A 14,369-nucleotide genomic window follows, 5' to 3' on the forward strand; every position below is an offset into this window, starting at 1 on the left:
ACAGCTAAACAATATTTTAGTGGTTGAAACTCAGAATTACTGAAAAAGCAGATGCAATTCCACTAGCTTCAATGGATCCAGATATCTTTACATCAGCAATGACTTCAGCCAAATAACTGTTTTTTTTTTTAATGGTTGTATTTATTCTGTTTGCTCAGACTTTTTTGGTACGCCAGTTTTGTCTATAAACAATTTAAAAGTTTATTTAATTGTCTCAAGGAAACACTATGCTCATACTTTAAAAAAAAAAAAAAAAAGGCAAGCTGAATTTATTAACTAACAGGATACCCAGTTGCTGAAGTCCATTCCAGTAAACACTGAGCATGGTCAGCTATAATGGCTTGTGAGTTGGATAAACTATAACTATCTAATTCCACCAACATTTCAGGAAATAACACAATTTGCCTGGACTTTTCTAATCAGAAAGTCACAGATTTTTTTTTTTTTTTAACCAGCATTCATAGATATTATCAGCATTCTTGATGATGAGCACTGAAAGTAGTGCAGCCCCCAACAACAAAGCTTCAAAATGGAAAAAGCACCTTTCAAATCATCATATTCCTGGAAATACAAGATATATTTTTTCTATATGCTAAAAGTCCATCTTCAAGCTTACCCGTATCTTCAAGTTGCAGATGAAATCTGTTTGCAACAGGGGCTTTTGTGTAGGAAGTAACTGGACTATAGTTATGCTCATAAGCCCACTTGATCAAACTCTCATGTGATGAGGGAATATCAGGTACTACTGATTTACTCATAGTCATGGATCGTTCTGTTTCCTTTCCAAAACCAATACTATTTGATGTCTGCAAACAAAGAAAATCTTGGTTCATGATTTACCACTTAATGATACCTAAAACGGAATAGTGACACTGATTGAACATGTTTTTTACTCTATTAAATAACAGCAAACTGAGAACACCTGGGGAAAAAACCAAACTCTGCCACCGTAGGCACAGAACTGCTGCACACATGGAGAAAAGCCCCCCCTCTTCCTCCCAGCCTCTGCCTGGAGTACAATAAATCAAGGTAGTCAGAAACTGTTAATCCCTAAATAAGACAAAGACATATTTACAGCCATTTGTATAAAGCTGTATTTTCTTCAAAACTGAGTTGAAATGACTTCTGAGGTGAGGTGAACTCAAGATGACAACTGATTTTTCAAATGTCCCCTTCATTTCTTTGAGTAGAGCATTACTTAAGCTACATATAGGAAAACCTTTGTTCAAATGAGCATTACTGAAAAAGGCAAAACATAGCATACTCATGAAGTAGAGCTGATACCAGCTAATGCTTTAAAGTCAGCGGGCACCGAGAATAGCCTGTGCCTCTCTGAACGAGCTTCATACTAGACAAGTTGTGTGCCTCCTGCAAAATGTTGAGTATGTTAAACAGGACTGAATTAAATGCTTATTAGAGAGGTAAGTGAGAACATGCATGTTTATGCAAGGCCAAACTACTTAAAAGACAACATACACTTTCTGCACATAAATAAAACTTAAAATTTAATTAACAGCATGTTTTACACAAATACATCAACACAGCAAACTCATAAATGCACTTGCTGATCTCTTAGTTTTATTATTAAATAATTACAAATAACAGCTCATCAAAGATGGCCATGGAATACAGATGAGTCACACAGTCAGTTAGCTTTTGTTTTACTGTAAATGTTTTGCAAAATTTCAAATCTTCTTGTCCAAATGGGCAAGTCAAAGGAATATCACAAGCATTTCTAGCTGTTAGAGGGGCAGTTAGAAAATATTCACTGGTATTACACTTTATACTTTTAAGTGCTTGGCATCTTAAACTTAAACATGTATTCACACAAAGCTAAATCAATACATATTTATTTTTACATTCACATTACTTTTATCGCTATAACAATTACATCAACGACTACAGAACAAGCTGAACACAGACACAGCAGGAAAGGCATGACGACCCGCTTTTCAACGATTTCTGCAATGTGGTTGAATTGCACTTTCTATATGCAGATGATACCATTGAATGCTCTACAACAAACACTTTCATCTCCATGCCTGATTACCTTCTACGTCACATAGACAGCTATTTTTTTTTTTTTAAATCCCCATTGGTTTCCCTCAATGTGAACAAATCTTAATTCTCTTTCACTCTAGAACATCAAAAGATTGACTGCACTGATCTCTCTTGCCCAGATCACTTTTAGACAGTGGTCATATGGGCCTGCTACCCAGTATCACAGAGGTCGGCTACACTTCTCTACCTGACCTCAGAAATGGAGCTTTTGAACAAAGAAGTGAATAAAGCTTGTAGAGAGTCGGGATGGAATGGCATAGTTTACCTTTAGCTCCCTCCCTCATTTCTTCCTAATGACCCAGTTCTGCGTCCTTCAAACACTCACAGCTACACAATTTAAGTTAAAGGGAATTTTAGGTGCAGAGTGTCTGGTTTGAGGATACTGTTACCAGTACAGTTACCAATGACCAGCAAAGGCCAATGAAGATAAGAAACAAAAAGGAAGCAATAGGTATCCTAATTTTAGTGCCTTACTACTGTTTTGGATCAAACAATCTTTTATTCTTCAACAGATACAAATCTGGGCATGACTTATCACACATTTTCGTACTACCACACAGCTTTGACTGGTTGGAATTATTATGCTACTCCAACTTTGCTGGATCTCCCTCTCTGCTTTCCTTTTCTTTTTTTGTCACGAGGAGACAGCTGAACAAATATTATCTCAGAATTTTACTGTCCTAGCTGGCACCTGACCATTTCCAGGGCTTGTTTATACCTCTCTACTCCATGCTGAGCCTGTGAACGTTCAGTCCTGCATCACCTCAATAAAAGCTGAGCACAAGGGTTTGCAGGAATAGCCATACCTTCCTTCACTTGCCTACCTTGCCAACACCTTCATACATCGTGTATGAAAGCAGGCAATCAGAGCCACCTACTAACCTACTCAGAGTACAGAGACCATTTCAGAAAATGGTGAGCAGTTGTTCTCATGTAAAGAATAGTCCCTCCGAGCTTTTGAAACCCTCACAGGTTTGTTCTGCACATTTCACCTCTCTCACTCTTCATCCCTCAACCCACTTATTTTCTTTCTGCAGTTTCACTTCTTTGTCCACTGTGCAAGCCGCAGCTTTGTAAAAGGACACCAGATCTAAAGGAAGCAATGTGAATGGCAAATAGTCCACAAGCACAGAAACACACAAGCACTGCACAGGGGTTGATGTTAAGGATAGACTGCAAACAGGAGTGAAACACAGCCTGGAAGGAAAGCATTGCACATGTATTATGTGTAATTACTTTACCTAAACTATTCCCATTTTACTTGGGTTTGTGTCCATCCACTTTCAGAGTTTCAAGAATACAGCAAGCTGGGAGATGAGCTAGATGACCTAAAAAGTCTTTTTCATTTTTTGTCTATGAACTTAGACCTTAATAACTCACAGTCCTGGGTTTGAGGCAGCTTAGCACTAACGTTTCCCTCTCAGTTTGCCAATCCCCTCAAGACAATTCTTATTCGTACTGAGGGCAAGAAGTTAGGAAAATTGAAGTGCATGGAACTGCTTCAACTAATAAAAAGAACATTGTGAAACATTACCTAATTGTTTAGTAATGTTTTTATGCATTGTCTAAATTTGGGCTTGGAAAGGCCTTCAGCTTAACAGAGATATGAACAGATCCTAAATGCTGCATGTACAGGCTTTTTAATGACATGGGGGTGCTTAGTTCCCCTCCCACACCCCCCTCTAAATAAAGTAGAGCAAACACACATTCAGAAAATGAAGCATGTATATAAATGAAGCAGTACAGCAAACAGTTACTCACAAATCCTAACATAAATACACAGTCTTTTATATACTGACATTTCCATATATAGTATTACTTTCTCTTTTTGTTAATCTAAATAAAATGTTACCTTCTGCCACTCATTACAGAAAGAATTTTTACTTATACTTTCAATAATTAATAAAGAAGAACTTTAAAAAAATTAGCAGCCTTATTTCTATACTCAAGTGCAGCACTGCAGACATTTAAAAATACTCTAGAATTCCAAAAATTCATCATCCATAAAGAGGTGATAGATATGAAATATGGTACTTTGGCTATCGTGAACTAATGCATAATCCTCTATCCTGTGAAAGTAGACCCATTTAGTGAATTTTATATAATAACCCAGAATGAAAATTTCAAGTCAAGCATTGTTTTTTGCCCTTCTGCTTATAAATGTGGTAATCCTCAGCAACTAACCTTCACCTTTCTCTTGAAGGACTGATTATTTAGGACCTACAGAATGACCACAACATCCTTTCCTGTCCATAAGATAAAGATGTGTCAGGGATCAAAAGGGAATGTCATCATCCACCCTAGGCAATTTTTCCATTCAATTTTCTGAGCAACACCATAATTTATTTATTTCCCTCACTCTCAAAATCTAGCATGAAATCCTGCCTAACAATCTGTCCTCTTCGAAGATTTAGACCAAGCAGCCTTTGGATCCTGTCAGAATTGTCCTTGCACACATTAAAAGGAGAAAGCTACTAAGTAAAGTAAAATTTTTACACATACATTTTCAAACTCCAGCTATCTGTATCTGAGTTACTGCAAAACTGTTAATCAGGAGGCTGGTGGGTGGTCCTGAGCAAACATTCAGCTCAAGTGTACAATGTGCTCCTAACTGATCACTTAAGACAGAAATAGGCCACACATTTATAGGCTGCAAGATCAGTCCAATTTTATTTATTTATTTATTTCAGAGCAAGGGAAAACACATTTTCTTAGTAGAAATGGTGTTGAGCCACAAAGCCTGTACCAAAAATCGTTCTGAATCAGAACCTCCAATTATGCATAAGTATAGTTGCAGAAGTTTATAGCTTTAGGGATCCTAGTTGTAATTTTTTTAAAATTTACTACTTGTGGTCTGAGGAGAGGTGAGGTCAATTTGACCAAACACTTGCTGAGGACAGAAGTACCGGCAGGGAAGAGGGCTAGAGACTACTACAACCTACAAGTGGAAGGAGTAAAAAAAGTTTCCACTTCTAAAGGGACGTGGGTGTGTGCCACCTATCTATGATTATCCATTCTGCGCTCACAGGCATCTTTCCAACTTCTGAGATGAACCTGCAGATCCACTCACCAAAGTAACAGCAAAAAGGGAGATGAACATCCAACTTGGAGTTTAGGGTACTTCAACAGAAGTCAAAAAGACATAGACCCGAAATCCTTGCACTAACCACCTGGCTTCTGTGATATTAGTTTAGTAGCCCACATATCAAAAGTTAATGAGAAAAAAATATATAGTTTCTGTGTTTACTGCAGTAATAATTAAAAAAAAAAGCAGCTAAGAGAGAAAACATTCAGAAATCAATATGGTCTAGCACTATATCACATTTAAATGGATTCTATACTGTTGCAGTACGATACGTCTTGAAAATTAAAGGTGCCTTAACTTACAATCACTTCCAGCTTTCCCTGGACATCATGCGACTTGATAACCCAATTGACAGACTTTTTACACTTGAGGATAAGTACGATGTCTCTGACAAGTTTGGCGCCTGGTTGAGATGGTTTAATGTCAACGATTATATCCACCTGGAAAACACTGTGTGTGGAAAATAGAGAGAAAGTTAGGCCAGAATGCCAGAAATTTTCAGCTATCAACCTTCTTCCAATCCATCATGTTTCCACTGTCTGGCCAGCTGATTAAAATGCTGGAGATTATCCCAGGCAACACAACATGTGCAAAACAGATTGTTATTCCACATATGCTTAAATGATTTTGCATAACAATAGAAACAAGTACTTTTTAGACAAATAATATTTCTGTCTCTTGTTTACAAGGAGTGTGCTACTCATTTCAGCTATTATTTAGAGCAGGTTAGTTATATGACTAGCAGCTTGCTTTATAAAGTAAATATTGTTTTCTTATTTCACTGCAAAGCGCCTAAATATAGCTGTTTCAGTTTCCTCTGGCTGTAACTGTATTAAAGCTCAAAATAATACCTTAAAAAAAGCAAAAAGATAAATTAAGCAGGTTAATAAAAAAAAAAAATGCACAAATACTATGTTGGGGAGTGTCTCTGCCTAGGCAATGAAATTGTGGAAATTACTTTGCTTAGGATCGTGTGTGTGTTGAGGAATTAAGCCATGTATTCAGTTTCCAATACTTCTGGATATATACTTACTTTAAAAAGAAAAGAAAACAGATGTCCAGCCTACTACTTGCTGGAAAATAGATGAACACTATCCAGATTTTCAAGACCTCAGTAAAATAAGTAGAGCAAATGGGTTTGTACCCATCAATAACATCTCGTCGTGCAAAATACTAATTCAACAGAAAAACCTTTACTTTATCTTATGGGACCATATGTCACAGGAACGTGCTCACCCCCAAGTAACAGGTTTCAGCTAATATTCTGCACTGAGACTTAGTGCATCTTGGGACCTTTCTTTCACCTCCTGCAGTTTTACACGTGTCCAGCTCACCTTCTGTATGTTTCTTCGTGCATATGAACTTTGTAAAGATAGCTGTGGATAATGCATAAAACTAAGAACGAAGCAAGAGGAATTTAACTTATTACTTTTTTTACTTTTAATAACAAAACATTTAAACATTTTGCAGTGTTACTATCTGAAAAACAAATTCCTATCATACTATCGGCCAAAGCCAAAAGCCCAGAGGGCTCGGCGACAGGGCTGTCATTGCGTAACACTGCAAGGGACTTAAAATGATGTTGATGCTATAGAACAGCTCTGTTTAGGATGGGGCTGCAACTCACACCACACAGAGGCAGATCATTTGGGCTTACCTACTCCACTTCTGCTGAATCTCAGCACTTTCTTACTCTCCCAAGGTTTCTAGGCAAGAATGTTCTCAGGCTGTCAGTTCACCATCTTTCAACGAGATAATTACCCTTCTTGCAAAGAACCCTCTTCCCACCTCTACCTCCCTGTGTGATTTCCTCATTAGGGATGGGATGCGCACAAATGTAGTGTCTGCAGTATGTAGACAGGATTTTAATTCTACCTTATCTCTGATGAAATTGTACTTTTCTTCTTGCAAAAGGGAAAACCATCTAAGTTTCACAGGAAATTTCTGTTCAGCACTTATGAAGAGCTTTTCCAGGTGTGACTATCTGAAACAAACCCCATCCATGTGGTCCCACTAAGACCTAGGAGAGACCAGCAAAGGATGAATGCTTTAAATATTTTACCTCCCAAACTATCCCTTAAAGTCAACTGGAAACTTGACAGAAAATATTGTTATGATTCTGCAGACCAACTGTGGAACAATTACCATGGACCGCAGATCACTTGCGACCTCTGAACCACTGTTGGGGAGCCACTGCCCTAGGCCTTGCTGCCAGTGATCCCTACCTGTGACAGGTCAAGGTAACTTTTAACCTCTCTGTCACCTCCTCATACGGTGGTCTCATCCTAAAGCCTGTCTGTTAGATGCTGCCCTTACTAATATTCCCTTATTCACCTTACTCTTGGAAAAAATTGATTGATTGAGCAAGAAGGGGGGCAGGACGTAGTCCATAAAAACTGCACTTTACAGTCTTGTCCAGAAAAATCCTGGGATTGTGAAGCAGAATCCAAAATCTTTACATACTGAAGAACTAATTTCTATTTAAGGCAAAGTACTAAGGTCCAAGCTCTTCCTGTAAGGATGAAATGGCTACTTTCAGTTGATTTTCGATAGACAGGTAAAATCTTTAGCTGTGATTTCAAACAGATTTAGTCTATTTAGACAATACTTTACCTGTATGGATTGGAATTTGGAGTGATTAGTTCAATGATATGAACTTCTCTTTCTTGGACTAAGTTAGACATAAGGCAACCCTCTGCTGTTTTTGGTTGTAGGTATCCCGCAAGGTAATTTAAAGAGAGAAAATTCTTTTCTATGTTGCACGAGGGAGGAAAAACTTGATCTGGAGGGGGGAAAAAATAGAAAGCATATGCACCTTTACACATAGATATCAGCTTACATGCATATATGTACTGCATCTACTTCAGTGCGGCACTATATTTTGTGACATAGGTCTTTAGGCTAAAAGGTATATCTATTATCTATCATAAGCACTTATGACAAAACATAATATTGAAAGGGAGATCACTGTTGCAACAACATATATACTTCTAAACTGAAGAGTTTCTATTTACAGATTTAAATTTTTAATGAAAGAAAATCCCTACAAAGAGAAATCTCAATACTGAAGCAAAATACAGGAGTATTTTTCAGAGTGAATAAAATACATTTAATTTATTCCTTGCACCTTTAAAAAAAAGCTTTCTTTTGAAATTAATTCATAGAAAAGTTTTATGATCAATTCCTTCTCCCTTTAGAAAATGTTCTATTCTTGTTATTATAAACTTACCATATTTAAAAGATCACAGAAAGTATTCTCCCTTTCCTTACTCAATATATTTTCCTATATATTGTATAGTCAGAGTCAGTGTTGTCTAGAAATACTGCAGTTCTCTTGTGCATGGAAAATTCAATATAGCAAGAAAAGGATGAAATCAGTTGTTGATATTAAGGAAGTCTGACCATAATATCCATAGGTGAAATTAAGAAATTCTAGAGTAGATATTCAATCTCTCTTTTTGGTTTTAACTGCCTAGCTGATCACGACCGTTAACCATTGTACAATGCAACACGTAAAAAATAGTCACTTAGTATGAAGTTCTCATGCACAGCCTACATTGGTGTACCCCAAGAAGCAGTATTTCGATTGAAAAATAGGAATAGTTTGTATTTCTGAGATAGCTTTACATATGAATTGTCAATACACAGAAAGACTAATTATCATGTTTAAAGTCACAAAGTCCTGTAAGAATGCAATTCCAAATGGCTGCCTCTTCGACCTTTGCTTCACAAAGAAGGCTTTCCTATTAACGTCAGTAGCAAGATAGAAAAAAGAAAAAAATAAAATATAATGCATTATGCATGCAAAACTGGACAAACTCTTAAAAGCTGAGCTGAGACCACTGTTAGCATTTGCTCCCTAAACGAGAGCTGAAATGTCACCCCTGAAGCGCATTTGTGTGCATGGTACACAACTTTGCAGGGAGACCAGAGACTCCTGTGACCCCAGCCACTGCAGAAACAATTAGGGGAGTTTCTTCTCCTGATCTTACACAAAGTAGTCTTTGAATATTAAACTTACTGTCTTCCCTACAGAATCTATGAAAGCTGTATGAGGCTGTAACTATTCATACTGCCCAACCAAAGCACTCCTCTAACATCTGGTATGTGCCCTGCCAGATTAGCCTTGAATGCAGCTGCAGTTCTGCCAGCTCCTCCCACAACAGCACAGAATGGAAAATGATCCCAAATGGTCTACACTGAGCTTGAATTTATATATATACATACACACGCACACAGACGGAGATACTAGGTATTTGTTTCTCAGCTGCCGTACAACACAATTCAAGCCATAAAATAACAACCTCTGAGTAGTTTGTGGATAATTACCACACGTGCTATCGTTTGCCATTGCAAAGAACTTGGTTCCTGCTCCTGGCACTTCCATTAAACGTCTCTGGAGCTCTCAAGAACTGCTGCTCTTGCCGCCACCAGCATGGAGGCTCCCCAGCCCGGGCCTCTGCTCGATAGCACGCTCTTCCTCTGCAGCAAATTTTAACTCTATCACTGGCTGCTTGACTTACCCATTTACCTACCCTTCACCAAAATGTATTTACTCTCACACATACCAGTTACCAAGATCCAGGGTGGAAGAGAAAAGAAAAGGGAATCTATTTCATCTTTCTTTGGTCACTATACTTTTTTAGTTTCAGCGCTGTCTACTTACTTTGGAAAAGGACTGCAGGTGTCTGCAATCAATTAAAAACCTTACTAAACCAGCCAGCAAACAGTCCATTTATGGACCCTGCGCCTCTCTAATCTCCACAGACTCCCAATATGGAACCAGACATGAGGTTCACCCGTAATACCCTCAGCAGGGGGTCTCCAGCCAGCAGGCCCGGGTGCCATGGGGCCCCGCGCGCCAGAAGGCACACGGTGGAGCTCTGCGCAGCAGCCCACAGCCGCCTTCCCCTTCGGCACGTGCCAGACTGCTCGGATGAAGATGGAGGATTGCACACTGGGATCTGTAGCTTCTGTGGGCAGCACCTCCATTTTACAGACAAGGACAGACACTGTCTGCTCTATTCTACACAAATCAGGTGTCATTCGCAGGTTCTTAGCTAAATTGGATATCAGTTGAATATCCCAGCTTAAAATCATGAGAAGGTTTTTGTGAAAATGAGCACTGTTAATCAGGTGTCACTCTCCAAGACAGGCGCCCTGGGCAGCAGCAGTTTGATTCAGCAATAAAAATCTCATCCAAGCAGAGCTTGCCTTTCAAAGTCTGAGCTGGGGATAAGCGAGGCATTTGGTATTTTCCTCAGCCACTCTGATGGCGGGGGGGTTTCGTGCGTATTTTGCAGTTTACTAGCCCTTAGCACGACGGAAATCAGAACCTTGACTGACATTTAATGGCAGGGTATAAATGGGAGCAGGGAAGGGGCTGCAGTGGTCTTTGGAGGGAGGGTGGAAACTCTTGGCGGTACTCACACCCCAGCAGAACACACAGCTAAAGCCTGACACAATGCAATCACCTACAAGTATTAAACCAAGCAAGTATAGCATGTAGGATATGCATGCTAGTGTGTACAGGCTACAAATTCGAGCCAGGGTTAAAGCTTCAGCTTCTGCCAGGACAGGAGCACAGTGTTACCATCTGTAAATAGACTGTACATTTTCCAGTCTAGTTATTGTTCTGTACATTTTCCAGTCTAGTTATTGTTAGGGCTGACTGGTGGTTTTTTTCTTATTTAGCTAAGAAATGTGTTGAAATTAAGGCTCCTTCCAGGCTAGCACATCCACCCTGGATTTACACTGGTGGTACTGGATGCATTAGGTAACATTTAGCTAACTGGTAAGTCTTCCTGACTTGTACAATCATATCTTACTGAAGCATGAGAAATTAAACTTACTTCTGCTGAAAAACGTGTCGCAAGATCATTTTCACCACGAGCAGTCCTGCTTTCTAGAATCTGACAGCAATTATCACAGCAATCACTTTGCCATCTCCTTCACTACACAAATCAAAGCAAGAACAAGGACCCCACTTCTTGTGCCCCCTTCCTCCAAACCCTCATTCTGGCCCCTTTAAGTTCTCACTGTGCTCACCATCCCTGCAATATTTTATCAGCCACTCTTTTGAATCAACAGGATTCAGATGCACTTGGCCTTGACCCAGTTTGCTAGCTCGCTCAGCTGCCTTTCATTTGCAGCTTCAAAAGTGATTTCAGAGACCCATGGTGTCACAAGCAGTTTTATTCTATGAAAGATCACCCTTCTCCAGATCTTTTTGTCCTCTGGCTTGCATATTCTGTTTGCTGTATTCAGCTACAGCCTCCACTTCTAAAATGCTACATCTTCCATTTTCAGATTTTTCTAATGTGAGTGAAGCTGAAACGTAGACAATTACAGGAATACTGCCTTTAAATTCTGTATTGGTCACGTAGCAAGGAACTACTTCATATGACCACCTATAGTTTACGAGTAATATGAGCTGTGATTCAGAATGGCAGCTGAGGATACCTTACAAAAGCACTTGAGAAGTGTGAGTTTTGTATGAAAAGCCTGAAACATCCATCAGCATACACTGTGGTTTGTGGAATCCACTGATTCCATCGTTCACTCTGCAGAGCAGCAGTCCAGTTCCACATCCATGTGATTTCCATAGAACTCCTCACACAACTGCTGCAGTTCAAGAACTGACCCTCTCCCCACCCCGAACACATGCATAACCCCCACACATACATGCATATTCATTCTTCTGCCAAGAATTTAAATCAAAATCAAATATGGCTACAGCTGAGCTAGTTTGTAGGAGCCTTCTCAGAAACTGTCTATTTTGGTTGCCTGCCAAGTTCCATTTTGTGTACTTACTCCTAATAAAATTGTGTTTTAACACATTCTAAAGATGATGCAAAGCTCTCCTATTTAGCTGCCTAGTTTGACTGGAGATGTGCAAATCAACAAACAAAATTTTATCTGTTTTTTGACATATCTAATTAAACATTCATCTCTGCAATGCAGAGACCACTACTCCCATGTATACGTTCCAAGTGCACTTTAATAAGCTAATAAATATATTTCTGAATGATTTTCTGGCATTAAAATCCAAGACTGGTGCCAAGTAGAACAAAAATCATGCAGGGGAATCCTGTACAAATTTGGCAGGATTTGGATAAAACCAACACAGGCATGTTCCGATTTTGGGGGGCAAGCCTCATGCTTCAGGAAATCAAATGATCAGATACAGGTGGTTAGGAAAGAATGTTTTCTCCACAGAAGGTTTTGGGGTTTTTTTTTTGTAGCCAACTAGTTCAGCTATGCAGGAGTTTCTCCAGAAATATTGCTGAAGTACTAGTAAATTAGGCTGCCGGTGCTAGTAAATGCTGACCTCACCAGTACTCATTGGATGTTGATAAAATGTTTTATTGATTTCTACTTTCCCCATCACAGAACTTCTCGAGAGACAATAATTAGTTTCAAAATATCTGGACCACTAGCTGCAATGCAAATCAGTTCCAGTTCACTTTTCCCAGCCTTTAGTCTTGCTGCTTGTGGTTTAGCCTAAACCTGAATGTTTGCTTTAGCCTGAACTTGGATGACATCTTCAGAGAACGAAAAGAAGAGTGAATTGCAGGCCATTAGGTAAAGAACACTGACATCTTAAAACATCCCGTACCTGCAAAAAAGAAAATTTCACCCCCAATCATCCTGCACAATAAAGGAAAGTCTGCTCTCCCTGCAAAGTTCCTTTTACTAACCATGTATTATCCAGAAAACAAACTTGAATAGAGAGGAGTAGGGGATAAACCCTCCTGAACCGACTGTCTTGCTCCAAGAATGTAGTGAACAGTTGTGGCTCTTGTGTCATCCACATTTTATGACCAGCTCAGGTGGAACTTCCCTGCAGAAGACATGTTATGTGACCAGCAGCCAGCTGAGGGAAAGCATGAGCCAGAAGGTGCTGCAGAGGCTCATATTGTTAAGTTGTTCCAACACTGCTCAGCTACAGCTCAAACCCTACCCTAATATGGGCCTGTGAAAGCCCTGAGGAGCTTGAGTCCTCTCCCACCTGCTTTAGGCCACCTGATCAATTTGGCATGTGGCTCACAGGGACAGGAAATCTTTCTCCTCTGGACAAAAATACATAAGGACATGAGACTGAGGCAACTTATCTTGGTGAGGAAAGCAATAATTCTTTGCCGAAAGTGGTCTGGATCCTTATACAAGCAAATACTGAAAAAAAATGTAACTCGGGTCTTTCTAGAAATTACCCCCCACCTCAGGTTCTCCACTTCAGTCCTTTAGATGAAGACACCCAAACAATCACCATGAATTGTTTATTCCTTTTAAAAGGTGAAGCTTTGACTCCTGTAAAATTCTGGCCAACTGCATTGACATTTATGAGCATAAAATTATGGCACCAAAATCCATTAGAAGTTGCCTAAATCCAAGGTCTGGTCTTTAGACTTGCTCTTATTTCTCTGCCTTCCTGTTTCATATCACATCTCTTGGAAAATGACAGGTACGTTTAAAGATTAAAATAAAAAATGTGAAATAATACTACAGCAAGATTTATTCTCAATTTCTAGAAGTGTCCATCAATTCTGTTGGTTTTGTTTTGGTTTACCTTCTCCTACTTTAATGTAGATGTTTCTTGATATTTTGAGTTCAGTGAAAGATGTTACTGCTCCATATTCCTTCTGGGCCCACTGTAGCAGGTGTTCATTTTTCTCAGGAAAAAGCTTTTCTTCTGTTTCTGCTGACAAGGAGAAATTTCCTTTCTCAAACTGAACAACAGAACCTAAAGACACCTGATGGGAATAAAAACGTATTTTTAATGTGGTACATTTACCCGCACAGACAGGTAGCATGTTTAAGCAATGTAATCTGTCACACAGAAATACATTCACTGAAGGTGATTACAGCTTATTTCCAACAATGCCTAAACTTCATGTGTTTTAACATTTGCATAATGATTCCTTTTTCAGAGATGTTTTTAAAAAATGAAGCACCCATCAACCTGGCTGGGGTGCATGTGGCAGCTGACTAACAGAGGACTCTGAGCCACTCTCCGAAGTTGTATTGCTGCAGAAGCAGTACGACAGTGCTGCAAGGGGACCTGAACTGTGGGGGCAAGGGGAGGGCTGGAAGACAAGAGGAAAACAAGAGGAGAGAGTAAGAAGAAGATGGTCTGAGGAACTGAAGGGAGAGAAGGATGTGAAGCTCCATAAGACTGGGAACTACTGAAGAAACTCCCAAATCAGAAAGAACATGAGTCGAA

The 14,369-nt window shown here is 39.3% G+C and overlaps 1 protein-coding gene across 3 annotated transcripts in view; it reads right to left on the reverse strand.

Annotated features, from left to right (window-relative positions):
* Positions 1-14,369, reverse strand: part of TGFBR3 (transforming growth factor beta receptor 3) — a 125,336-nt gene that overhangs the window by 24,150 nt on the left and 86,817 nt on the right. For all 3 annotated transcript variants that reach the window (XM_069789219.1, XM_069789220.1, XM_069789218.1), the window contains exons 5-8: positions 13,716-13,899; positions 7,760-7,928; positions 5,449-5,596; positions 617-806 (exon numbers count right to left, since the gene is read on the reverse strand). In XM_069789219.1, coding sequence (XP_069645320.1) covers positions 617-806; positions 5,449-5,596; positions 7,760-7,928; positions 13,716-13,899 — 691 coding nt within the window. The remainder of the gene's footprint in view (positions 1-616; positions 807-5,448; positions 5,597-7,759; positions 7,929-13,715; positions 13,900-14,369) is intronic.

The sequence above is a fragment of the Haliaeetus albicilla genome, chromosome 8 (genome assembly GCF_947461875.1).
Source record: "Haliaeetus albicilla chromosome 8, bHalAlb1.1, whole genome shotgun sequence".
Classification (NCBI taxonomy): domain Eukaryota; kingdom Metazoa; phylum Chordata; class Aves; order Accipitriformes; family Accipitridae; genus Haliaeetus; species Haliaeetus albicilla.